The sequence below is a fragment of the Lepidothrix coronata genome, unplaced genomic scaffold (assembly GCF_001604755.1).
Source record: "Lepidothrix coronata isolate B3197 unplaced genomic scaffold, Lepidothrix_coronata-1.0 Scaffold68, whole genome shotgun sequence".
Lineage (NCBI taxonomy): Eukaryota > Metazoa > Chordata > Aves > Passeriformes > Pipridae > Lepidothrix > Lepidothrix coronata.
Window position 1 is genome coordinate 320193 of NW_016690248.1, and position 26352 is coordinate 346544.

The 26352-nt window shown below is 38.1% G+C and overlaps 1 protein-coding gene across 2 annotated transcripts; it reads right to left on the reverse strand.

Annotated features, from left to right (window-relative positions):
• Window positions 1-26352, reverse strand: IL1RL1 (interleukin 1 receptor like 1). 2 transcript variants are annotated; one of them, XM_017818367.1, is made up of 13 exons: window positions 26260-26352; window positions 25740-25800; window positions 22580-22693; window positions 21643-21713; window positions 19199-19400; window positions 18742-18910; window positions 18496-18658; window positions 15620-15688; window positions 13590-13722; window positions 13340-13497; window positions 7490-7633; window positions 5623-5781; window positions 1-1683 (listed from the first exon to the last, which is right to left on the reverse strand). In XM_017818367.1, the coding sequence occupies exons 4-13, from the start codon at window positions 21707-21709 to the stop codon at window positions 1337-1339; spliced, it is 1611 nt and encodes a 536-aa protein (XP_017673856.1). In that variant the 5' UTR covers window positions 21710-21713; window positions 22580-22693; window positions 25740-25800; window positions 26260-26352; the 3' UTR covers window positions 1-1336. The 2 variants fall into 2 exon arrangements, with proteins under 2 accessions (XP_017673856.1, XP_017673857.1); XM_017818368.1 differs by lacking the exon at window positions 25740-25800 and having other exon boundaries at window positions 26260-26272.

Sequence of the window (26352 nt, forward strand, 5' to 3'; positions counted from 1 at the left end):
CACATTTTTTCTACTCCAAATAGCTATCCATAAGTCTGAAGATCCACATTCAGTAAAAAGTTACAGTAAAAGGAAAGAACTTGCCTATTCTGTAATCCTGGACTTGGTAACAATAGGTGTTCTGCATCAAATTTTCACTTTTTAAGTTTGTTCTGTAGCAAATCTGAAGCTGAAAACAAAGCTTTCTTTGACAGTAAGAAATTTCCTGGTTTTAAAAAGCTAAAAAGATTAAAGTTTGCAGGGATATCTTTACTAGAACACATTTTGTTCATACACCCATGAAGTAGAAGGAGATTTGGCTCTGATCTTTGAATCTGAGGGTATTCCCTATCAGAAGAAAGTATAACTAGGCATGAGTTCAAAGCAGGGGGGGGGGGGAAAGTGGATATTTCTTGTTATTAAAAATACAGTCTATTTTCTCAGTACCTTGAAGGAATGCTATCAGTGTCCAAAACACCACCCTAAATTTTAAAATGTTATTTCCGTATGGAGATCATAGAATCACAGAGTCACAGAATATGCTGAATTGGAAGGGACCCACAAGCATCATCGAATTCAAATCCTGACCCTGCACAGGACCATCCCCAAGAGTCACATCGTGTTCCCAAGAGTAATAATAGCAGTAACAGCATGGTCTACTGTATTTGAAAGATTTTAAATTTCCTCTTTGCATGAAATAGATTTTAATATATATATAAAATATAAAAAATTGCATATAAATATATATCAGTGTATTTATTTCCCTTAACACTGCATTTTTTTAATGCTGTATTCACATCAGTCTCAAAAGAGCCTTTAGTGAGGCATCCATACTAAGGAAAACTAAAATTTCATGGTTTGAGTATCACTATTGAATCAAAAAGAAATGTGGCAAAAAAAAGGTAACAAAAGCATAACATTATACTTTCTAGTGGCATAATACACATTATACTTTCTAGTCAAATAATACAGAAAGCATTTAGGTTTGATCAACTGCATTAGAAAGGTGAAGTAAACCTGGAAGGCATTCACCTATTCACAATAATAACTTTCTGTTATATGTACAACTATATATAGAAAGAATATAGGTACATTTAGCTTCATGCAAAATACTCCACATGATCTAGAATTAATTTTTCACAGAACTCTCATACCTATAAAAACTTGTCTCAGTTCCCTAGACCTCTTCTATTGATTTACCTTCTCATTATTCAGTTGAAGGACTGAAAAAAGCTCAAAAAAAGTTCAAAAAACACGGCTAGACTTCCAGATTGTAAAATCATGTACCTTCTGAAAGGAAAAAAAGTTGCAGGCATGTAGCCCATCCTGAGAGTCCAGCAGTATTTCTACAGACTGTTCACCCAGTGTTAGCTGAGTGTGAGGATTTGAGTGTCAGTGGCATATGGTACCTCACCTGTTTCCAGAACTTAGAATTGGGTGACTGTGGGTGTGCAGTGTGCTGCTCTTTCCATTTGATGGTACCTTGCTGCTTAATAAGAAACCTAAGAGATTCCTGAAGTTTCCCATAAGTCTCAATTCTCTCCATTTCCAGAAGGATCACCTTTGTGTCATTTTGAATGAGGGCATTGTATAAAGCAATGTGTTGATCATAAGTAGGTTCTTTACAATTAATCAGCTGGTGTGTTAGAAGGATGATCAGCCGTCTGCTCCTCTGCATCCTCTTCTCAATTGCACTGGCTGTATCTAGCAATGTACAAGAAAGTTATGAGACCCTGATATTTCTTTTAGAACCCTTTTGTGTTTGGGCACTTCATTTTCATTGCTTTTTAACCAAAAATGACTTCCATCTCACTTCAGTCTGGTACAGTTTGTTTATTAGAAGAAGGCCTTGCCCCCCCCAAAAAAAAAACCTCCAACAACCAACCAAAGGGGGAAGCAGGGGGAAGAGAAAAGCAAAACAAGCAAAAAACCCCAAAACACAAAACTTTCCTTTCAAATGTTTTCTTTGGTTGTAACATTAATATTTTCACTGCTCTTAAGAAGTTTTAGGAATTATAGTCTAATGACCTAGAGTCAAGTTCTGTAGATTTGGATTACATCAAATTTCTGCTTGGTAAACAGTATCCATGTAAGGAATCATGTTCTATCAAGTTCAGTGCTTTAGAGACTGATCTTGCAATACTTACCCATGAAAACTAGTAATTTGGAGACTTTGGGGTGACTTGCTTCTAAGAGGCTTCTTTACAGGCAGGGAGAGTGTTAATTCTCCTGAGTTATAGCATGCTAAATTATACACTAATCTCTGTGTCGGGTTGGTGTTCACCTTGCAGGGGTGGATCCAGACTTGCAGGGCATTCGTATGACAGCACAACTGAGGGTGTTTAGATTTCCCACTACCATGTTAGACAGACCTGATCAATGGAACTGTGACTATGATGTCGGACGTGTTGAACCTAGGAAACTCAAGAGCCAGCATGCTATGGGAGAAAATTCTGGATCAGCTTGGAAAGCTCCACATCAAACCTCCAGGAGCTGCTTTTTCTCAATGACCTGCTGGGATGTCTATGGGAGGAAGACTGCAAATGAATGCTTGTGCAGTGAAACTCTAATCTCAGTTATAAGAGATTTCTGTGGTCCGTAGAATGAAAGCTGGAGTTGTTTTGGTGGGAGCATATGATGCTGGGCCAAAAGAAAGGAAGTGGGAGCCCAGATGAAGAAATTCAATGTAACGATTATTTAAGAAGCCAACTGATAAGCAGACATCACCAGCCAGCTCCATACACATCCTCTTTTCCTTTGCTGGGGGCTGCCAGCCCGCTGCAAGGATCTTCTCAGTCTCAGAGAGGCCCAGCTTTTTCAGCTCCTTACTTTTTCAGGAAGAAAACTCTTTCAATGACTTCTCCATTCTCTTTCTTGGCTCTGGGACCATTTTGTGAAAAAAATTTGCCTTTCTATGATGTTCACCAATTCAGACTCTTTTCATTTTCTTCTTTTTCATTAAGTCTTCCTGTTGTTAGGAGAATAGATACCTTGGAAGGTGAGAAAAATGAAGCTAAGGAGTTACTGTCATAGGTTTAGTTCCCATAATAACAACAATTAAAAAAAAACAAAACCTTTCTCAGTTTTGAGGTGCAGTCCATTGTGCTCAGAACTGAAAGACCATGGACCTGAGGAGATATTCATTTCTCCATTTGGATTTCTGATGTTATACTTGTGGCAAGAGGAAAGACGGGGCTGCATGACGCAAATACTTTAACCGAAGGATTCATTGCAGCCTGTTCTATGAATTTTAGAAGTTTATGTGAGTTCAGAATCTGACAGAAAATACTGTGAGAGAAAAATACATCACAACTGTTACAGAAAAAAAATCAAGCATCTGAAGTCCAGCTAGGAGAGTATGTTAGCAGAAGTATAACATAAGCTTATCTGGTTCTCAAAGCCTTTTCCAGTCCTTTGCCCATGGCCACAGCTGAAGATAGAACACTTGGCTACAGAGAACATTGCTCCAGTGAAGTACAGTCATTCCTCTGATATTTGATCATGGTTTCTTGTATATTACACATACAGTGGCTCCAGCAGCTCTTTGCTAGATTCTGCAGCAAAGGATGCAATTGGCAGGAAAATGAGATCATGAGAATAATGGAGTAGAGGTAATGTTGGTGAAAACTCCTGGTTTGTTGGCTAGTATTTGCATTTGCAACTCTTCAGGTCACTGCTAGGTTGTAGAAAATGCCATTAATTGGTAAGACCAGGAAACAAAAAGAATGCTAGTTTAAGGAAGCATAATAGGAGTCCAACAGCTATGCAGTGCTGTTTATCACTTGAATCATTCTGTATAACTTTCCCTTTTACTGGAAGAACACAAGTTTCAAGTAACAAAGCTTTGCTCTGAAACCAAGAATCATAAGCATTTCTTGGAAAACTAATTCCGTTTTATATACTCACTGCAATTTTTTTTTTTTTCCTAGAAATACATGGAGTTTTACAATGAAAACTATGAAAAACTATGATGCGTGTTCAGGAAGGATCACAATAACTCAAAGAGGCATTTCCTGTTTATCTTTGCTTAGAATGTTTTAATTGTAAGGTTTTGGATTTGGAAACCAGATAATGAAAGGCTCAAGATCAAAAGATAAACAAGAGTGGGGAGCATATGTGTAAAGTCCATCTTCCTGGAAGCAGAGAACTTTTAAGTGCTCTCAGTGGCAGGTAGATTAGAAACAGCTTTTCCACTCAAGTGAAAACATTTTTTGGGCATCAAAGTGGGTAAGAAAGAGAAAAGGCAAAGGCTGGAAAAGTAGGCAAGAAGAGAAAAAGAAGAACAATGGTCAACACTTGTGGCATTTTTAGATTTTTGATTAAATCAGACCAAACGAGTCAAACAAAAGTTACTCACTGTCCCAGGCTGGCTTGGTGAGTCTTCTGTCTGTCACTTCTGGGTTACAGGCTTCCATTCATGCCTTCACTAAGTGAAAATGTGTTTGTTTTCATCCAACTTCTTAGAGCCCTTGTAAGTTCCACAGTTTTAACCTCAGTTGTATGCCATGCTCAGTTTTCTTCATGATTTCCATCCATAAACCACAGTTTTAGAGTAGTATCTCAGAAGATAATATTAAACTCTTCCCAATCTCCTGAAGAGGTGGTGTAAGTTTTTGTCATTGACAGTTTTGTGAGCTACTTTTGTAGCTACTCTTGAACTACTCCCAGATCCTTGTGCTGGATCTGGGAACGATCTGGCTCAGCAACTTTTGCAGCTTTTTTTTACATTTGTGTTGCAGAGTTTTTTCTCAAGGCCAGGCAGCCCTTTCACAACTCTCCAGCAGAGAAGAACATCAAAGATCCCAGTCTCAGCTCAGGACAGATGAATGACACCTGGCCCACTGCAGATGACTTCAGAAATGTGTAACAGAAAATATGCCAAAATAGGCTTCGTGCCTGCTTACTGAAAAGGAGAGAAGATCTGCTCCACAGAATAACCAGAGCACAAGATAAACAGACAAATCAGCTCTGGAGGAGAGCAGATAGCAACTAGGTGACAGCAGTCATACAAGATAGTGTAAAGGTGTCCATATGGAAATTAGCACAGTTTAATTAACATGATTTCATCCTGTAAGACAAGGAAGTGGAAATAAAGCATACCAACTCTCTTCTAAGTCAATGCTGGGAATTGTGTGAACAGAAAGTAGGTCATGTTAGTGAACAGAAGCTGAACTTCCTGTGACTCTAACGCCCTCATAACAGGTTGAAAACCCCTGAGTGATAACAGCAAAGGTACTTCCTCAACTCAGTTTGTGGTTTTCTCATCTTCCTTGAATTGAGACAGCCAATCCTACTCTCAAGTGGTTTCGTTGTAGCTTTGCCCAGACAATGGCTGTGCAGTTACACTATCCAAAGAGCAGGTGTATGTTTGAAAGAGTCACAGTTGGGGTCACATTCCCTGCATATTTCAAGATGATAAACAATTTGTGCCCCTTCCCTGTAGCTTGCTTTTCTTAGCACCCTGGTAAGCACGGGGTGCCTTTGTGTCACCCTGCCTGAAAGAGCAAACACACAGCTGCTGAAGAGATGAACATCAAGCTCAGGAATTTAAAGTGACCTCCCTAAAAGACCTAAAAGAGACTAGAACCACAGTTCGCTCATGCTTGACAAGTTATTTTGTGCATTATCAGACCTGAAACTTACCTTCTCCAGGATATATATCTCTCCCATAAATACACAATTTATATCCACATTTATTTTCTAGAATATCTGGCATGATTTGATAAACAAAGTATTCCACAAAATTAGCTTCATTGGTGTGGTTTTTGGGGTAGATAACGTATGCATCATATATCTTCCCATCTGTAAGGCAAAACAAGAGGAAACTGTATTGTGTTGGCATGAATTAGAGGTGTCTATTGCAAAAACTAGGAGAGAAATAAAAATATCAGTCTTTGAAATAGATCTAAGAGGAAGCTCCTGCCTATCTGAATAATGGTGCATGTTTGGAAATTAGAGACTGTGCACATTTGTTTTCTATGCTCAGTTGTTATGTCCTGTGTGTTTGTACCTTTGGAGAACCTGAACTTTGTATTGTGAAGGATGAATCCAGGGTATATAGAGTAAGATTTCAATTGAGCAACGCATATTAGCACGAAATAGAGATGAAGCTCAGCATTTGTTATTTCAGTGATACAATGGGCTGTTAATAGACTTTGTCTCTCAGGACTTAAATTCTTCCATCTTGAAGATATTACTCATCATTACCACAAGATATCATACTTCTGAGTGAAAAGCTCCATTCAGAAGTCTTATAGTCAGAATCAAGTACAAAGTTAAATATTTATTTAGCTCTTGTTTATTTATTTATTTAAATATTTATTTTTCTCAAATACATTTTCTATTACAGCATTTTTTTTCTATTCCCAAATGTTTAATTTCTTTCTTTTCAGTGGAGATCCTTTCTTTTGTTCCTGTCTGAGGTTCTTGCTCAAACTGTCCTAACAATAGATCCTATGAGGAGCAGCTGAGGGAGTTGAGGTGGCTTAGCCTGGAGAGGAGGAGGCTGAGGGGTGATCTTATATCGCTCTCTACAGCTACCTGAAAGGAGGTTTTAGCCAGGTGGGGGTCAGTCTCTTCTCCCAGGCAACCGGCAATAGGACAAGAGGACAAAGTCTTAAGCTATACCATGGGAGGTTTAGGTTGCATATTAGGAAGAATTTCTTCACAGAAAAGGTAATTAGATACTGGAATGGACTGCCCAGGGTGTTGGTGGAGTCACTGTCCCTGGAAGTATTTAGATCACAGGTGCAAGATCCCAGTGCCTGGTTAGCTCTGTTGATTTTATTGGTAAGGAACTGGATTTGGTCTCTTAAAACATGTACGACATCATGTCATTAAGCCCTGCCTGCCCTTCAGCTGCCACTGCAGAGGGCTTCAAGTCTTGTTTAAGTCCTAAGGTAGCTCCAATGGACTATCTGCTTACAGCTAGACACCTGAACACAGCACAGGTCTCCAGTGTTCTTGTCCATGATGAAAACTTGCGTGTGTGCACCTTCATTGCATGCAACTAAATTTAGATGTCTTGATCTTGAGCTGAAGTCCACCTATAATACTGGATGGGATGTATTCCTCCCAAAATTGTCTTACACAATATTCTTATCTTTCTTTTTGGCTTATAAAATTTGTGTTGCTCTAACACATGTCTTTAACACATTAGCCAGCAGGTTTGTTCCTCTGCTTTAGAGAACACATAACGAGTACAGTTAATAGTACCATAAATTAGATTTTCAAAGTCATTCAATGTTTTCTGGCAAATACTTTAATTTTAAAAAACTATGAAACCAGGATTGAATCGCTCTTTTACGTAATATATCACTACAAAACCCAGGAAACAAGGGAATGTAAAGCGTTTCCAGAGCTATGTATGATTTCTGTTAACTAAAGGCTTAAGAAAGCAAAGGATCAGTCTAAGGTGTCATATGAGTTAGCAATCAAATATCAAATAAATTAATTTCCGTATGATTTCTCATTTCCTTTTTTTAAACTTTGTTTCTCGAATCTTACTCACCGTCCTTGACAGAGTAGGGCTGAAATATCTCCCGATACAATAGGACGATATCAGCTCGGAAGGACTGATAAAGTATAACCGAGACTGCTATTGCAACTAGCAGAACTAGAGATCCTGTGATCAAGAGGACATTACAAAGAACCACTGCAAAGTAGAGGGATATATTGTTAGCCATAGAGACGTTAACCTGTGTGCTGAAAGTTTAGCCTTCTGTTATAGCTTTAAGGAGCTCAAAACAGAGATAACAAAGCTTTTTCCTTCCCCAATTTGTGTAGCCAACACAGAGACCCCTAAACTAGAAGCATATTAAGAGTAGATAATTAACATTTACTTTGTTGAATCCAGACCTACTTATACTAAATATCACAGATGACAATGACGTTTAAGTATTTTGTAACTTTGTAAAAGTGTTAATAACACAACCAGAAACAATGTTCAAACATTTTTTAAGACATCTAAGCCTATACATGAAAACCATTAAGTGTCCACAAAAGGACAAGGCTTCTGGCATGATTGCACAAACAGGGTACAAGGAAGCATGATGTGCCTGTTATGAAATCTTCGATGTAAGAACTAAGTACAACAAACAAGCAGGAAAACAGAACATATCTTGCTCGTAAAAATAAAATAAACTGTGCTAAAGTCAGATGATGTTCTCTCCTACCTTTTCCTTTAAAGAGGGTCAAGGAGCATAAAATAGCAATGATGAGTAAGAAAAAATGGGAAAGAAAGTAGCCACCCACTTTAGTTCCAGCTTCCCTCATGGAAGAGCTCTTGAATTTCACCACCTTCATCTTAGAGATGAAGACTTATCAAGGATAGATTCAGACTAACTAGATATAAGGAAGAAATTTTTTACACTTAGGGTGGTAAAACACTGGAACACATTGCCCAGAGAAACTGTGGAAGGTGTCCTTCCAATGGCTGAGGTGTTAGGCCTAGATAACCTTTAAAAGTCCATTCCAACCCAAACCATTCTATAAATTTATGATTCTATAAAGAGGGCAATCACCAACCCTGTGCTAGTCTAGGACATGATTGTGATTAACACTCTTCTAGAAGAGAGCTGCATTTCTAGCATAACCCAGTTAGACACATTTTTGCAACAGTCCATTTTTCCTCATGTTCTGTGATTCATGGAGCAGAAGTCAATCTAGATATGTGCATCCTCTAGATAACATCTAGTTCTGCTATAGCAGGAGACAAGGTGAGGTAGAAGCAAGGTCATTTCATGCTCACTTCAAACTAGAAAGACAGAATCTTAATCTACAGACTGTTACAATCACAAAGCTGAAGAAGATACTCTTGACCTATGTCCTGGATGTACAGAATTCACCAGGATTCAGTATTGAAAAAACTATCAATTCCAGATGGCCAAGATTGAAATTAAAATATCAAAAGCTTTCTACAGCAATTACACAAAAAGGATTCATTATTCCATTGCAGGGAAGATTAATGGCTATTGTTTCATAGTAGAAATCTGTTCCTAAGCCAATGAAAAAGATACCAAAGTCTTCTCCACTTGGTTGTAATATGTAGACTCAGCAGTCTGAGCAGACTCAGAGCAGTACATTTTTTCTCTCACAACTAAATCCATTAAGAGATTTCCATTCACAGTGCACTGTCTTTACATAATTATTTGTGCCTAATAGGACAACTCACCATCCTATAGTTGTAATGATATAACTGCTCTGGGGACTGTCTGTGATTCAGATCACTGAAATTACAGTGTATTGAGTTGTACTTATAGTACAACAAATATTAGTGCCAGAGAAATTCTGCTGAAAAGGTATAGAAATGAAGAATTTAGAAGTACATTTTCCTTTTTCTCTGGTAGGATGTGAGGTAAATCTATCACTATTTTCACACTCTTTACATTTTTTTTTTGCCATTTAAAGGGAGAAGGAAACATCAGGCTTGTGATGAAGCTTACCTCACCAGAACTAGATTTGAGGAAAACACCTTCTGATAAGATTGAAGTGAGTAAGAAAACAGTTCCTTTTATGGTGAAGTCTGACCGTTTTGTATTTTTCACAGTGCCACATGATACCTATGAAGGAATCTTGTCTTTGTCCACACCTTCAAATTTTATTATTTGATCCATTTTCCTGGTCAATTACACACTCACTCACAAAATGAGGAAACTCCTGACACTGCCTGGTGAGGACGACCCAAGCAGCAGAACTTGACACTGTTTCTTATTGATTCATTTGTTGACAGTGCCTATCACAACATTACTGTTGTAATGCATGTCTCTATAAGCATCTATAGAAGAAACAGGTTCCAACAACTTCTGCAATTATGAACCTAAAAAACTGTTTATGTTTGGTTTTGTACTGATTAGACCAAGGCTGGAAAAGAAGTGATAAATTTCCTGTGCTTATGCAACTTGTAAAGCATCAGACAAGAATTCCACAGAGGTCTTCCTGGAAGAGGAAGTTCAATTCCCAGCAGGACTCTCATTTCTCTGGAATAAATCAGCTCTCTTCAGGACAATGGGAGCAAGTGCCACAAGTCCCTGAACAAAGTTGAATAGATCCTGTTGTTCCATTTGACTTTGCTGCATCATTTAGTGGCAGACAGTTCATGAACAGGCTGTCTTCTATTTATTTATATTCAAGAGCAATGGGAATACAGAACTATCAGCTCACAAGAAACAATATTGGAGAGGCCAGAGAAAACAAGCCAGAAAACAACTTTTGAAGGATTTCCTGATGAACTCCAGAGCAGTTTTTTCTAACTTCTCTGACTTCTAAAATGGATGCACTTCCAGACAGTAAAGGCAGAGATCTGAGTCTGGAATTCCTGTCCACATCAGTCCACCAAATATGAGTCAAAAGGTTAGGTTCAGCATTAAGTATCTTTGAGGAAAAACAGAGCTGATGCTTTGGGCTGACCTTTATCTCTGCTTTGAATGACTGGAATTTATAGTGTTTTCCAGAGAAGAGGGTTCATGCTAGAATGATTTGTGGTTCTCTGGGCATTTTATACTTCCTCCTGAATAAGAACCGAGGAATGCTCAGGGAGAAATAAGATGACGCTCGTAGGTCAGACACATGAAAAGCCACCTCCAGTTATTTAACAAGCCCTGAATCAAGATAATGAACTAAAAAGCAGTGACAGCTTATATATTAATAAAGAGGGAAGGAGTTGAAAGGTATTCAGAAAGTCCATATGTTCCCTAGCAGACAGGTTAAAAGAGATGCTGAAGGGATGTTCCTGTCCTTGCTGGTAGAAGGAGATAACACATTCACTGTTTCTGCAATTACTTGTCATTGCCTCTGTCTCAGGAGCTAACAGCTTCCCTCCCTCCACCAGCAGAGATACTTTTGTGAGCATTCATCCATTGCAGTTATCAATGACCTGAACTGACGTGAACAGTGTAGATGATTAATTTCCTCGTTCTTGAGCAGTGGCATCTTTCAGCGTAAGAGATACCAAGCACCTGCAGAGGGCAACTGAGAGTAGTCTGGCAGGTAGAGTTGCTGTCTCTTGCCAGGTGTGCAGCAAGACTAGATTTGTCTTTGCCATGAAATGTGGAAGAAAAGGGAATTAAAAGTTGTCACAAATTTATTAGCCTTAGTGACCAGAGGCACACTACTGCAGTGACACAGACAATTTCAGAGCATATGAGAAGACGTCTCATGGCAGAAAGAGAATGTAAAATCTGGGATGCTCACCATCTGTGGCATTAAAAAGGGAGATACAGCACTGAAAGATCTGTAGGAAATGGGATGTGAAGAGGTATTATGACTCATGAAGTGTTGGTGGGGGAGTCAGAAGATACCAAACAGCTTCAGCCAAAGAAGGGACAGAAAGGATGGGAAATAGTGTGGAAGATGGGTTCCATATTGACTACGGGTGATCAAAGTCTAGGCAAGGGTTGAATAAGAACAAAATTGAGAAATCTTCCACAGCAGAAGGAGAAGCAACCTCTAAATGTAGCAGCAGCAACAGCAGCTGAAAGATGCAGGGACATGAGCACCTCCTAATGGAGGCAAGAACACAGCTGCAGAGACTGTCAAATGTCAGCATTTTTATTATCTTCAGAGGGAAGCTGTCATTGTTCTAGCATAAATATTGCTCAGCTGTGTGAGAAGTGAGTGAAGAAAACTAAAGCAGAGCACAGCTACTTCTGGACACATCATTGCTTACACCAACAGTGCTGAGGAGCAGAAGCAGACAGCTTGTCAATAGCAGCAACAAGGAGAAAGGAACAGGTATCCACACAAAAAGGGCAGCAGCAAAAGGGGGATCACAGTCAAGAGCTTTCAAGAACATTTACTGAAGACTTATGGATAAAAAACAAAATAAGATTTGTCTACAACAGAAGTCAGATTAAATGATTCACTGGATGAATACAGAATATGTTACACTCTTTCCTTCAACTAGTCTGTAATACAGGGCCAATAAAGGAGTTGCATTGCTGAACTAGAGTGAGCAGAACCTGTTACTCAGTTTCCTTCCCTTTCATTGCAAGTACACTCCCACGCTCAAATACTGCAGTGCAGAGCTGGTGTGCTTCCAGCTTCCTTGAGTGATGCTACGCTCACACTCACTTATCTAACCAAAACATCTGCCACCTTCCTCTGGAAGGATGTGGTGCTATGCTGCTGTTATAATTCACCTACATGCCTTCTAGCCTTGGCTACGGCAAGGAAAAATGTCTAGTCCTGGAAGCCATGATCCTGTAGAAAGTTATGGGCAGTCAAGAATACTGCAGAACATGGATCTGTGTACACCCTGTGATCACAATGCACTTGATTTTACTCTTCCCACCATTCACTTATCTAAAAATAATGCCTGTTTAAAGCCTTGACATTTATTCTCAAGGTCCTCAACAAAAGAGAGCAGGTTTAGATTAGATATTAGGAAGAATTTCTTTACTCAGAGTGTGGTGAGGCACTGGAACAGGTTGCCCAAAGAAGCTGTGGATGTCCCATCCCTGGTGGAGCTTTGAGCAACCTGGTCTAGTGAAAGATGTCCCTGCCTGTGGCAGGGAGGTTGGAACTAGATGATCTTTAAAAGTCCCTTCCAGCCCAAACCATTCTGTGATTCTTGGTGGTTCAGCATATCTGAAGGGGTAAGAAAGGAAACCATTGACAGCAGCTTCTCCTTGTGCCTTCACAGACAAAATAGCATTTTCTGCCATAGGAATCTAACCTACGAGTGCACCTAACAGTGCTTAGGGATCTGCCTATCCCTGTTAAAAAAAAAAAAATCCCATATGAGCTAGGGATCATTCCCGTCCCCAGCATTTACTGCCTTGGATTTTTCTTCTGTTTCAGGTACTCCTGAAACAAAACCAAGGGAAAGCCTTGGAAGTGCTACTGATGCCTCTGTGTGGCACAGTGAATCTCTCTCAGAGAGAGAAGATAAAGAGACTCCAAAGAAGTTAGTCACACCACTTAACATTCAGTCAAAGAAAAGGCACTACAGTGGATGCAGTATGGGAAAGAAGGCAAATCAACTGGCAAACCAGCAGCTGAAATTCTTATTTTTAGAGTTTGCCTATTTTCTGCCGTGGTTTCACACTAGAAGCAACGGTTTGTCACAGTGGAGAAATAACCTAGAAACAGGATATTCTTATCACAGGGCTGATACAGTCACACTCTGTTCTGTGTATTTCATCTCTTGCTGATACTGTTTGAATAATGCCCCATGCACACAACAGAATTTACCCCAAGGACTTTCAGCCAAAATGAGAATTTTGCCACTGGCTTGAATATGTGGGAAAGAAGCAGGCTGTTTTTCTTACTAGCAGAAACTTTCTTACCAACCAAAACAATAAACTCACCAACATATTTCGAACTGAGTTCAAAGTGTAAAAATCAAAATGAAATATCTTACCCTCAAATTGTGGTTTGAGTTGTAACGTCACTGTGACTCTTGTGTTGTGCATTGCGTTCAATGCTATACATGTGAAATTTGACTGCAGATCCTCTGTTTTTACTTCAGTTATATTCAAAGTGGTCTCTTCATAGTATTCTTGCGCATGTCCTTCAAAACTAACAGAGAGAGAAAGAGCTGGTACCATTGGTTTTAGTGGCTAGGCACAGTTTGCATAGAGGAAAGATTATTCTGTGTTATATGCACTTACAAATGTGTTTCTTCATGAAATCTTGTAAAATCGTAGTGTTTTGCTGGGATGTTATTCACATCCCAGCTGACAGCAGACATTGGCTGTTTCTTAATCCCCAGGAGGGCCTGACATTTCAGAGACAAAGCAGCACCTAATCAAGACACAGAGAGATGTAAACATTCCTTGATGAAAAATGTAATTTTATTTTCCTCATAACATCTTTTTCTACAAATCTTCATATGACTTGTGAGTTTTATCTTAATGATTTTGACATATTTTTCTGAACTACTGCTGACAAAATGATGCATAGAAAAGACTCAAAAAGAATTAGTAAAATGAAATTTAACAAAAGATCTTATAAGACGCCAAGGATTACAAAAGGAATTGTTTATATTTATTATGATAAAGGCAATGTACATTTTACTTGTGATGTGTAACACATGTAATTGGCTATTGAGAAACATGGAAAGTATATGCTGGTTTACACACAAATGTACATAGACAATAACACATTTAAATTTTAGTATTTATTATTTTGCATAAGTCTTGTGTGCAGAGTGTTATCTTGGATTTTATACAAGCTGGACAAAAGTAAAGTAAACCTGTCCAAGTAAAATTAAAACAGGAAAATATTTATTATATATTTGTCATTAGGAAATATTTGTTCCAAAGTAAACATCACCATTGCACTAAAAGAAGGTATAAATAAAACATGTTAAATTGTTTCCATGTAAATCTGCATCTAAGCAGGACTTAGATAAAATTATCAAATCTTATGATTAAATCATGAATTGGTATTTGAAAGCATGGAGAAATACCTTCATTTTTGCAAACAAGGGACAATAGTACCAGTACAACAAGTGGGTTTTATATGTAAAGTGAATTTGCTACATGTAAGCAGTGCCAGATTACTTATTGTCCCAGATGGGTAGACAGAGCCCACAGTGCACTATACCCTGACCATCTTACTAGAGAAAGCTTTTCCTGGAGAACAGATCTAATTCACACCTAATAATGTGAAGAGACAACGGGGGGAAAGAGAAAAAAATAATGGTAATGCAAGTCAACATGGTAAGTTTATGAGCCACAGCATGTGGCACCTCAAAGAGGGCTGTGGGCCCCTGCAGTACTTGCTACCAGAGCAGTGTTGCTGTAGGACAGAAACAGTGGAGTGATCCCTTCTCCCACTGGCCTAGCTTCACCCCACTTGCCCTGGGAGACAGGCATCCTGGATTGCCTATTTACGTTTCAGATGGGTTCGGTCACTTGCGGGCGAGGTCCACTTTTCTGCACTGACTATACAAAAATCCCAGACAACTCTCACTCCTACCAGAAACACCTTGCTCTGATGGTTCAAGTTACCCAAGATAATTCTGAATCACTGAGAACATCTACAGCCTAAACAAAATGGAGGGAGGGAGCAAGCTCTACCTCGTGGGTTTCCAACCAGCTATTTCTAAGTTCACTCCTTGGTCCTGTCTTTCACCCCTCCCAGTATCTTCCTGATAGATCAGACTGGTCTGATCCATGCTAGCCAACACGGACATGAGAGAGGCAGTGTTCCTCAGCCTCAGGGCCAGCGACCAGCCCCTTCCTCTCCTTCACTCCTCAACAGAGACAGAGGGGACTGAAACAGAGAGACGTGGGGACTGAAAGTAACATGGAGTAGGTCTAATTGCAAGAACAGTCCATCTTTCCCTTTTAAGGGGTACTATCAACCAGTTTCAAGGGATTTAGCTAAAGTCCTCTTTGAAGTGGATGGAAGCTGTCACCCCTTCAGCTGAGAAGTAATGATTCACTGTGTGACTAATCCTAGTCTATCCCAATGAGAGTAGAAGAGGTTATTTAAATCCCCTTAAACTACACTTCATACCTAAAAAACCCATCAGTTATCTCTAACTTCACACAACTGTGCTAGCAGTGAATTAAATCTCGTAAACATTGTGATGCAAAACTGTAATGAAAAATAAAAATCTTCTGGAAGATCCCCATATTTGCTAGGCCATAACAAAATGTTAATTTAAAAACAATTTGAAGTTTGTACTCACCAAGCTCCACTTCTATTACTTTTTTATTCTTTGGAAATAAGATTTGAGGAGGTAGAGGTGAGTGTTTTGCTTTAGAAATAAAAGAGGAAAAGAAAGCACATCTTAGAAAGTTGTGAAAATGCATTTTGTAAGATAACATCTGTAATCTGTATGGTTAATATTTTATGATCACAAAACAGAATTGCAAACTAACAGTGTTTCACATGCCTGTTGGAAAAATCTGGTTTTAATCCTATAACCAAATATTTCTGGGGAGTATGTAGATGTTAATAGTTCCAGTATTTTCTACTCATTTATTTAATTTTTAAGTTTGTACATAAAGAGCAAGGAAAAAACTTAGTTTCTGAAGTACTGTTTTAGCTGCTGAGTGGGGAAAAAAAATCAAATGTAGTTATAGGCTTTGTTTTCTCAGCTGCTTTTTTTTTTTTCAAGAGATACAGAGATTCCTTCCAACAGTGGAGAAATTACTCATATCCACTATATGAAACAGCTAATATATACTTTTTTGCAGTATCTGGCAGAACTGGTAACCCTCTAGCCCACAGCTGCCTGCCCATGTTCTTCTGTTTCCCCCATCTTCTGAAGACTCTGTGCTGTCTGTGCATCTCTTGTTGCTGCACACAACTGCTTCCCTTTACATCAGTCTACATGACAGTGAGCGTTCCTCATCATAGAATGCTGCAGTCATAAAATCTTAAAGTTATGAAAAGATCAAGTCCAACCATTAACCCAGCACTGCTGCGTTCACCAAGTGAACTCCAAGTGCCACATCTACCTGCCTTTTGAATAGTTCCAGGAATGGTGATTCCATCATTTCCCTGGGCAGCCTATTCCAATGCCTGACTACCCTTTCAGTGAAAAATTTTTCTTATATCCAATCTAAACCTCCCTTAGTACAACTCTATGCCATTTCCTATAATTATCTTCCAGAAGGAATACTATTTTTTCTTTGACATATTTGGTTTTTATTCTCACTAATAATTGCTGTGGACATGTCCAAATTACATCCAGCCATTTGAATTAGGCATTCAGATTTTTCAGAATTTTTTCTCTTTATGCATTTTTCTTCTTTTCTTGCCTTTTATACTGTCTCATATTTCCCACTGCAAATGCATTGCTTGCTATTGTTTTCCTCATTAAACTTTTCCAACTCAAGGCACATCCGTGAAACCCATATAACCTATATACCCTAAAAAAATCTGCAGGACTCATTTATGCCTCTGCTTCCCAGACTACCAGAAAAGCCATCTTTACCCATCCTAACTGTTTCTAATTTTCATTAACTGGATCTGATAAAATAGAAGTGTGGACAGAGCCAGTAGCTCTAGCTAGCTGAATATGCTAAGTTCTTAGCTGCCAGCATTCAGAGGCAGAAGGTCCTCTGGATCAGTATGGATTTGCAAGGCAACAGGAATGTACATAATAATTCAGTATTATTAACAAAACTTAACAGCTCCACTCATCAGCATACTAATTTTAAGGTCTGATAAAACCTCGAAGAAGTTTTCATTAAAGACTTTGAATTTAGCAAAAACTGGAGCAGATATGACAGACCCAGCTCATATTTCACGTTATGTTGCAATCTCTTCTTTCTGCAAAGATTTCAAAAGAAAATCAGATTGACTTCAAAATCTGCCTGAATGTAACACAGGCTTTTATAAATTTGAATGATTTTACGCCAAATAAAACCCAGACATTTTTATTATAACCCAGGCAGAACAATATTCCTGGCCAGTTAAAGAAGTTTTGATGGAAGTACATTCAAACAAAAATTGTTAGGCAGAGAAGTGTCATGAAGACCAACATTGTATTACACAGCATAGGAGGAAAGGCACCAGATTGTCTAAGTTACTGTACTAGGTCTCAGCTCAAATCTGCCTTTTGTCCAGCTCAGAATAATTAGAACAAACTCTGCTACTGAGATGTGGGCACAGCAGCAAAAACTACAAGAAATGCTCCTACACTCCAAATCTGCTGTCTGCCCACAAGCTGGGTGCCTCCCCATAGCAAATGAACATTACTTGTTTTTGAAAAAAAAAAAAAACAACCCTAAACAAAACAACAACAAAAAAACCCTGCACAAGCCAAGCTCAAACCCTCTACCACCCCTCAATAAAAGGTCTTTCTGGCTGTTTTGCTACTGATCTGGTTGCAGAACTGAAAACGCATTTTGAAGTTTTGCAAGTTGATGCAACATGAAAGTGCTGATATCTGTGTGCTATTCCCTGACCACATCCAAATATAAATCCTCCTAGAGAAGACTGCATCCTAGAGGCACCCCAAAGTCCACATGCCTCAGTCATGTTGGCCATGTTCAAAATCACAAAGACACAGTAATTGCTGAGCTCCACTCGTTTTCTGTCTCTATATATATCTTGTTCATTTTGTCTCATCCAAGACAAATCTAAAGATTTTTTCAAACCTACTATCAAATAAATGTTAGATAATCAAGATGGACCAAAAGGCATTGGGTTATAGGTTATCAACACATCGGTGATCTAATGATCACCAGATGATCCTCACTAGCTACAAATTCTACTCCTCTCAAACAAATAGAAAGCAGAGCATTGTGACATCCCTCTAAGGAGATCCTTCATTTCAGAAATAAGTGCTACCAGACAGCTCTATGAACCACAGAACATAATCAGAGTCCTCAGTAAAAAGCTGAATGTGACCAGGCCTCACTTTACCCCATCTTGGTCCATTTGGATTTTCATCCACAAAATTCACCTTAAAAGGCTGATCTGAAGCTTAATTAAGAAGATAAATAAACCAACTGAAAGTCCTTTTCTCTTTAATGTAAAAAAGGAGTTTCCTTTGCTCTAAGTTGACATTAGTCTTTTTTATCTTAGCAAGCTACAAAATGACTGCCTTACCCTCACTTATGAAAATTCTTGTTGCTGATGCATTAAACATATTTCCTTTATGAGTATAAATAAACTGACAAGTATAATAACCATCATCCTCCCTTGTTGGGTTCTCAATATAAATGTATTTTTCTTGCTTGAAGTATCTCTGTCCCTGAAGAGGTTTGCAGTCCTGGAAAAGAAAAATTTATTTGGTTGCAAGTAGCTTTTCACAGTATTCTGATCTACACTGGCACTCTCGGGGGGTTTATTTACCTTATACCACTGGACGATAGTAGCATTCTTATAGTTATCAATGGTAGGACAAACAATTTTTCCTCTTTTAGTGTCATTTGGGTAACGAATCTGACTTGGGAAACATACTCCTTGCTTGTATGAATGCACTTGCACACTCACGTTGAATGACTTTGTGCGATTTGTTGAACTTTAAAAATGGAATAAAGGTATGTCAATTATAGTATTTATATACAGAATTTATTAAATATCTTTAAAAAATGTGAGTCTTGTTCTATAAACCTGTGGATGATTATTTTACTTCAGTGACAGATTGATTTTAGTGATCTATTATAAAAATAGCAATTGCAGGATGAAAACTTATGAAAAGTTATGGGGAAAAAGGCATCATTTCCCCACATAATAAGTAGAAGATGTTAATAAAATGTGTACGTTTCTTGCTAGTCTTACACCTTTCATTTTTCAGTGTGGCACTTACAGATGTGTTACACAAGTGTAGTTTCCGGAATCCTCTCTAGAAGTTGGCAGAAACCAAAGAAATCGTTCTAAGGAAAATATTCGTGATCCCTCCTCTTCTGCAGGAATTATTTTGTTAGTATCCATGTGATACCAGGTGACTTTCACAGATGAACTCCGTTTGGGACATTTTATAACTAAAGCCTCACCTTCCATTGGATCAACTGTAAATGAATAAAAGATTAAAATTTTAGATGAATTAAACCTTTGCCCCACTGAGACAGAGGAGAACTTGACATTCCTGAATCAGCAGGCCAGTCATGTCCCTCTGCCTTCCTTGGGCTTTCAGAGATGACACATTGAAAGCTTATTCTCACCAGATTTTTTTCTTTCCATTTTGTTTATCTTGAATTATGGAGCCATTTTTTTCCAAAAATAGTAATTCATCTATGAGACTGAAACAAACAAACAAATCTCTAGATTCTAAGCAGACACATGCTAAAAAATATGAGGATTTAACTGAAAAAATAGTGATTTCTTACAATGAACTTCTTATGTAAATCTTAGCCTGAAATACTGTTTTTATTCAAAAGAGGAATTAAAACACAAAGAAAAATACTGGTTTTAATGCTGCACTATGAAGTTAGCTTTCCTTACCTCAGTTCATGAATAATTATTTATACAATACATAAGTGGTTTTGTTCTGGCTTTTTAAGGCAGAAAAAGGAAATTGATTTTTTTTTCATGGAAGAAAAGAATCATAGATAGAGGAAGCCTATAGATTAGATCCTTAGGAAAAAAAAACCCAACCAAACAAAAAACACAAAAGTAGAGCTTCTCTCTGAAGTTCATGAAAATGTGGGGGGGGAAAATGAAAGAAATATAACAGACTGAAAGGAAGAATTTGATGAGAAGGTGGGATAGTGAAAAGCTGCTAGAAATATATGAGATAAATAAGAAGTTTAGGACAATAAACCACACATGCTCACACAAAAGAAAAAAGAGGAACAAGTTGGGAGTAAAACACTACATTCTTTAATAATTTTTTTTACTGCATATACTTCTATTTTTTAGTACTGAAACTGATCCAGAGGAACTTGAATCAAGCAATTTTGACAAACATTTGAGTGCTCAGGCACCTGAACAGTGAAACGCCTACTGAAAAAAGAAATACTAATCTGAAAGTTATATTGCATGTTGAGAAGAGAAAGATGAGGAAATGAGCATGGATAGTGATGGGATAAGGATGGAGCTTGGCAGAGGAACTGCAGTAGATAAGGGAACATGAAAATGAGAGTAAACAACCAAATAGGTAACCAAAATAGAGAGTATCTATCAAAATTGACACTTCGTGAGAGTATTGCCACCACTTGGCTTTAGACACATAGATGCACAAATCAGATGGTGAGCCTCTCTACATGGTGAATTCTTCTGCTTTGGTTCTTTCTAAAGAAGCAGTCCATCTCCACTGATATTAGGTATCGTCTTGCTTACTAATTCAGGCACCTAAATTAGCCACATCAGGTATGAATACCCCCAACCTCATCATTTTAACAGCATTCCCACCCATCAGCCTTGCAAAGACAGTGGGACATATCAGGGGTGTCAGAAAAGGCAACATTGTCCCACCAAAAGTGAAACACATTGGAAATACAGCTTTCTCTGGGGAAAATTAGTAGGGAGAGGGAAGACATGGAAAAAGAGAGGCCTCATCTAAAATCAATTACTTCAGTGAAAATTATTTTGCTAAATTCTTCAGCAGGATTTGGCATCTTAATAAATCTGATTTGTTTGAATCTTAGCATTTATATTGTAAAATTGACAATATGGGGAAATATTTAGAGATTATATCATACAAAATTTTTCAGATAAATAAGCATCTCAGCTAGAGAATGGAAGTACATGAGTGCTGGGTAACACTATGTCACTGGACAGCAATATACAGCTGAGTCAGAAGAGCTGACCCACCAGAAAGAGCTTACCCTTCTGAACATCCCTCATATGCAGAGAAATGTTGTTGTTAAATTGCATTTTTCAGTTAATACCCCCAAATCTGGGACATTAAAGAGCATTTTTACTGAGCAGAGCACCCATTTACACCCCTGATTCAGCAGGGTGCATATGCATAGGTACTGTTCAGGGCAATCTAAGCATGCTCTTGGAGACATTGCCTGGCTGGGACCTTGAGCAACAGCTATTCTCAAGTTCTTTCAAAAAGACCCTTTTCTTTCATTTTGCAGAGATGTCAAGTGGCAGAGTAGAACCTAGACTTGATGTTGTAGAAACGGACAGTACTTGCTGTTTTTTAGTATACGGAGAAAACACACCAAGTTTTTAAGTCATGATTTGCAGCTTGAGATAAACTCAGTAATTTTAGGTTTAAAACTAAAACTACCAGTTTGGAAACAGCCTACACATTTCTACAGAACAAACTTCATCAGAAAGCATTTTTAAAATGTGACTTACATGGTTCAGTTGTCATGGAAACCGAGAGGAAGGTAGATAGGAAGATCAAATCTGCATACCCCGTCATATTTCTAAACCAAAAAGAAAAACATTGGTATCTTAGAATATACTCTGACTGCATCAAAAATACTGTACTGATGTACATCGACTAACAGAAAATGGTATCATGCAGTGATAAACTGCATCATGTGAGCTGCTCTGTACAGGGTATCTGTGTGTGTGGTTTTGAAACTTTGAGGAGATGTTCGTTGTTCTGTTATCAGTGCAATAGCTGATGTTCCATTGGAACTACTGTTACGACTTACTTTAGGGGTTGGGAAATTACTCTGCCATGGTAGGCCTCAGGCAGAAGCCTCTTTTCACTTGGTTGCTTCTTTCTTTTTAAGGAAGCTAAATGTACAGTGGCATTCTCTTCATAGTCAAGTGCAGAAAAATTATACCTCAACTTAGAAAAGAACATGTCCTGGGTTAGAAGATATATACCCTGGCTTTGAAGGAAGGTTACATCCAATCAACTACTTAGGTGCACAACACTTTTTTGGCTTTCTAAGGAAATGGAGGAGTTTTCAGTGACAGCTCCTCTAGGTAAGTGTTTAGCAGGAAGAACAAAACCAGGTGAGTGCCATCAAAAATGCTAACTTGAAAGGGAACTGAAAAAATGGACTGGAAAGGTAGGTAAAGGAACATATATTATACTTATGTAACAGCAGCAGGGCAAATCCCATCCTTCACTGATGTTTTCATTTGTGTCTGACTGATATGGACCTTCTTGTAATTCCCATCTCATGATGTGGCTCAGGAACTCCACAGTAAACCACTTTATTAGAAAAACTGATCATTTGATCATGGACATTAGGTTGATCTAATCCAGGAATACCTCAGGAGACAGTAGGCATGTAATCCAGCTATACTATGTAGCTGTAAGCATTCTACTTACCATTAATAAACCCTTCCCTTGAATGCTGTCCTTCACTGCAGATCACAGAGTGGTGGATTCTATTATCATGTATGAGTAGGAAGCACTCCCACGGTACTACAGATAATTGGCAAGCTTTCAGGAGAAATCAAGTTAGAAATTAATTATAATTAATCTTGCAGAGAGTGAGCAGAAGTAGTGAAAAACAGGCAAGAAATGTAAGTACTATCATCACACTTATGGCAAGAAAATTTTATTTCAATGCCAAAGATTTCCAAACTAAATAAACATTGACAGACCTTATCAAGGCCTACATTTTTGCCAAGTCTGAAATTCACAACAGATTCAATTTTGAGCTTTCACAAATGTCACCAGCTTTTTATTGATTTGGAAAGTTTCTTCTTTTAGAAGGTTTAATAACATCCATAGGGCTATTCTAAAACTGTGAAAAATAATAACAAAACTTAGTATTGGAAGAGAAAAGTGTGAGAATTTCAATGTAGGTATTGTGCAGGGATATTCACAAATCACAGGAAAGATGAGGTTTAGACCAAAAAAAGCAAGAGTCTCAGCATTAATGTCACAGCAGGGCTGATGCCATGTCTTTTACAGAAAGCGAGTGAACAGCCAATGTGTGTGAGGAGTGCTATTTGCTTTCATTAGAGCAGGACAAAAGCACCACGTGCAAGTGTAAGTCTATTGACTTCATTAATTCTAAGGAAACTTTAGGCCAGGTGAATAGATTTTTAGAGGATACTTTTGAATATAACAAACATCAGGACTTTTGCCCTGGAAGAACTTAACAAGCTGGCCCAGAACAGGGTTCATGAGTGACCTGGATCAGGACAAACCCTCAGGAGAGGGTCACAAAACAGCACAAAACAAAACTCAGAGCATTATTTCTAACACTACCATGGACCAAAAATACCCTGACTATTCCTTCTCTGCTGAGAGCCTTTTCCCAGCAAGTGTTTGGTTCTGTTCCAGGAACTTATTTGCCCCCAACAAGGTATACCAGCAGTTATGCTAACTGCCCTACTATTTTTTAGAGCTATTTTGTTTAAGCAACTGATACCTCAGCAAGATGACAAAAAGTAAAACAATTGACTTTTAAAGGAAAATCAGTTTCATAGACTAAGTTTGGAGACTGTCTGAAATTAGGTCCTTTCTCATTTGATATTTTATTTGTATGTGTCTATTATGCATTTGGCCACAAGTAATACCATTAGCAGAGATATTGGAGAGTCCCTTATTGCCAGTGCTATTGCAGCCCTAGAAATGGAAGGCTGGTGATAAGGAGAAACTTATGAGGAGCTGTGCTTTCTCTGTTTTTGAGATACAGCTTTGTCCAGGAAGGGAGCCAATTACTTGCTCTCAAAAACTTTTCTAACAAGTACCAGAATGATTCAGGAGTAAGAAATTTATAATTTCTTGTCTCCATACTTGCTACCAGCCTGCACCAAAAGAGTGTAAAATATTTGAGCTGGGATTCTCCCCAATTTGCTGATTTCTTTATTGATTTTCCCTCCATTTTTAAGCTACCTTGTACTGGCAGCAGTTTAAGTTGAGTTTAGGGTTTATGTGTATGAATACAGACAATATATGAGGCTCTAATTAAAGAGGAATGTTCCCTGAAAACACAAAGAGATCAGGCAATTAAAAGAACAATGTGATTCTGTTTGCATTTTCCAAAGTCAGCAGCAAACATCAAATTACCTCAATACGAACTGAAGCAGAGTTTACAGTTCTAGACAGAAAATATCAAGAGATGAACTGATTCTATAGTGCCTTACAGTTTGTGGCATTACTCTGCACAAAGCAAAATTAAGGCATCCATATGTCCATGATCCTTAGGTCAAATGAAAAGAGTATTCTGAGGCACAAAACAAAGGCAGTAAGACACCTGATATGGTTTGAAGCTGGCTCCCTGCCAAGTCTCCAAACCCTACCACAAGAGTTCCCCCCCACCCAAAACCTCAGGGAGAAGAGGGAGAAAAACAACCAAGAAAAACCGGAAACGAGAGAGAGACAGCTAAAGTGATATATATAAATATATTTACACCTATGTTACACTTATATACAATTAAAATATATACAATTTCCCAAGGGAAAGGGAAGGGGGAAGGGAAAAGGAACAAAACCAAAATAAAATATATATATATATCCCGATTAGTGACCCGAGATCTAGTAACTAAAAGAGTTAGCAAGGAAATATCTCACACTTTCCTTGGGACAATGGAGAGTTGCTCCGGAACGATCGCCGGCAACCTCCACCTCCCAAGGTCGACAAGGCCTAACCAGGTCTCACTCCCCAACACAGCAGACCCAACAGCAGGGAACCTGTACCTCCAAGCTGCCGGAAGGAAAGAGAATGAAGGCCTCTCTTCCTTTTTTCTTATAGTCTGGCTTACGTAAAAATCGTAGGGAATACTGGGTAAATCTGGACCCTTCCTTGGTTACAAACTGGTCACCTAGGAAGCCCTAGCCCAAACCACCACACACCTCATGTCCCATAGTCAAAAGAAGTTTCCATGGCTTGAAGCACTGAGAAACAAAGGCCATAATTTCTGGAAATAATTATGCACTTTCTGCTTTCGTAGTTTAATTTAGAACGTTTGTTTTATTACATTTGTCTAATGTGAAACTCACATAACATATTTTTGGGTCCTCAGTATACCATAAATTTAGATTGCTAATATTAAGAGGGAAAAAAGATACAGAGACATTTTCCATAAATCTCTTTCTTCCTATAGCTCAGAATAAAAATTTCAGTGTGATGCTGAAAAAGCACTAGATCCAAAACTTGGGATAACTACCTGAGTATGTCAAAATCTGGCTTCTAATGATTCAATATCAAAGGAAGGTGAAAGAACTGGGATCCTGCTATGTACGTTGCAGAAGCAGTACTCTATAGGGCTTAACCCGTTGTTTCTCCAAAGGCAGCTGTCTTAGTAATATATTTCTGATTTTCTTTCCAAAATTGTATTTGGCAACAAAGTGTTTATAGTACTGTTTATAAAAGTGACAAACATTATAAAGGCACCATACTTTGCATGCTAACAAAACTTGGAAACGTTATTGCAATTTCTACTTTAAAAAGCTTAACAGATTTTACAATGTAAACATACCATGAAAGAGAAGTTGTGTGAGATTTGTTTACTAAGATATAAAACCCACATACCTTTTGAAAGTGATTTTCATTCTTTTAACAAACCAGAAAATCCATTCTGACTGAAAATGGGCTGTTAAAATAGCAACAGTAAAACTGTACTTATTCCAGAACTAACATTCACAAGAGTTAAGAACTACACTAGTTACAGTGTAAAATTTAGGAATTTCAATATCAAAATATGGAAATGTTAGAATTGATATACACAGCATTCTTAAAACTATTTTGAAGAAAGTACATAAATATATTAAACTCTGATAAGTCAATTGCTCAGTAAAGATTTTCTGTGTCTCTCACTTATTAGTAAAACTGTATGCCAGAAAACTGAGGCCAAATCCATTCCTAAATACACTTCACTATAAAATAAATCTTTATTTTGGTCCCAACATTGTCTATCATGGAAGCATATCCACTATTCTAATATAGTATTATTTTTTGAGATAAAGAAGCACATAAGTGAACTGAATAAAAACTTTTTTGTCAAATCCTACAATTATTTTTGGTTAAATGATAATATAAAATTTTGACCTACCATCTGGAAAATTCAGAAAGCAGAGAAGTGGCTTGTTCTCTGTGGCTGGGTCTTTTGCACTGATTTCTCTGCTTAGCTTGTACCAGACGTTAC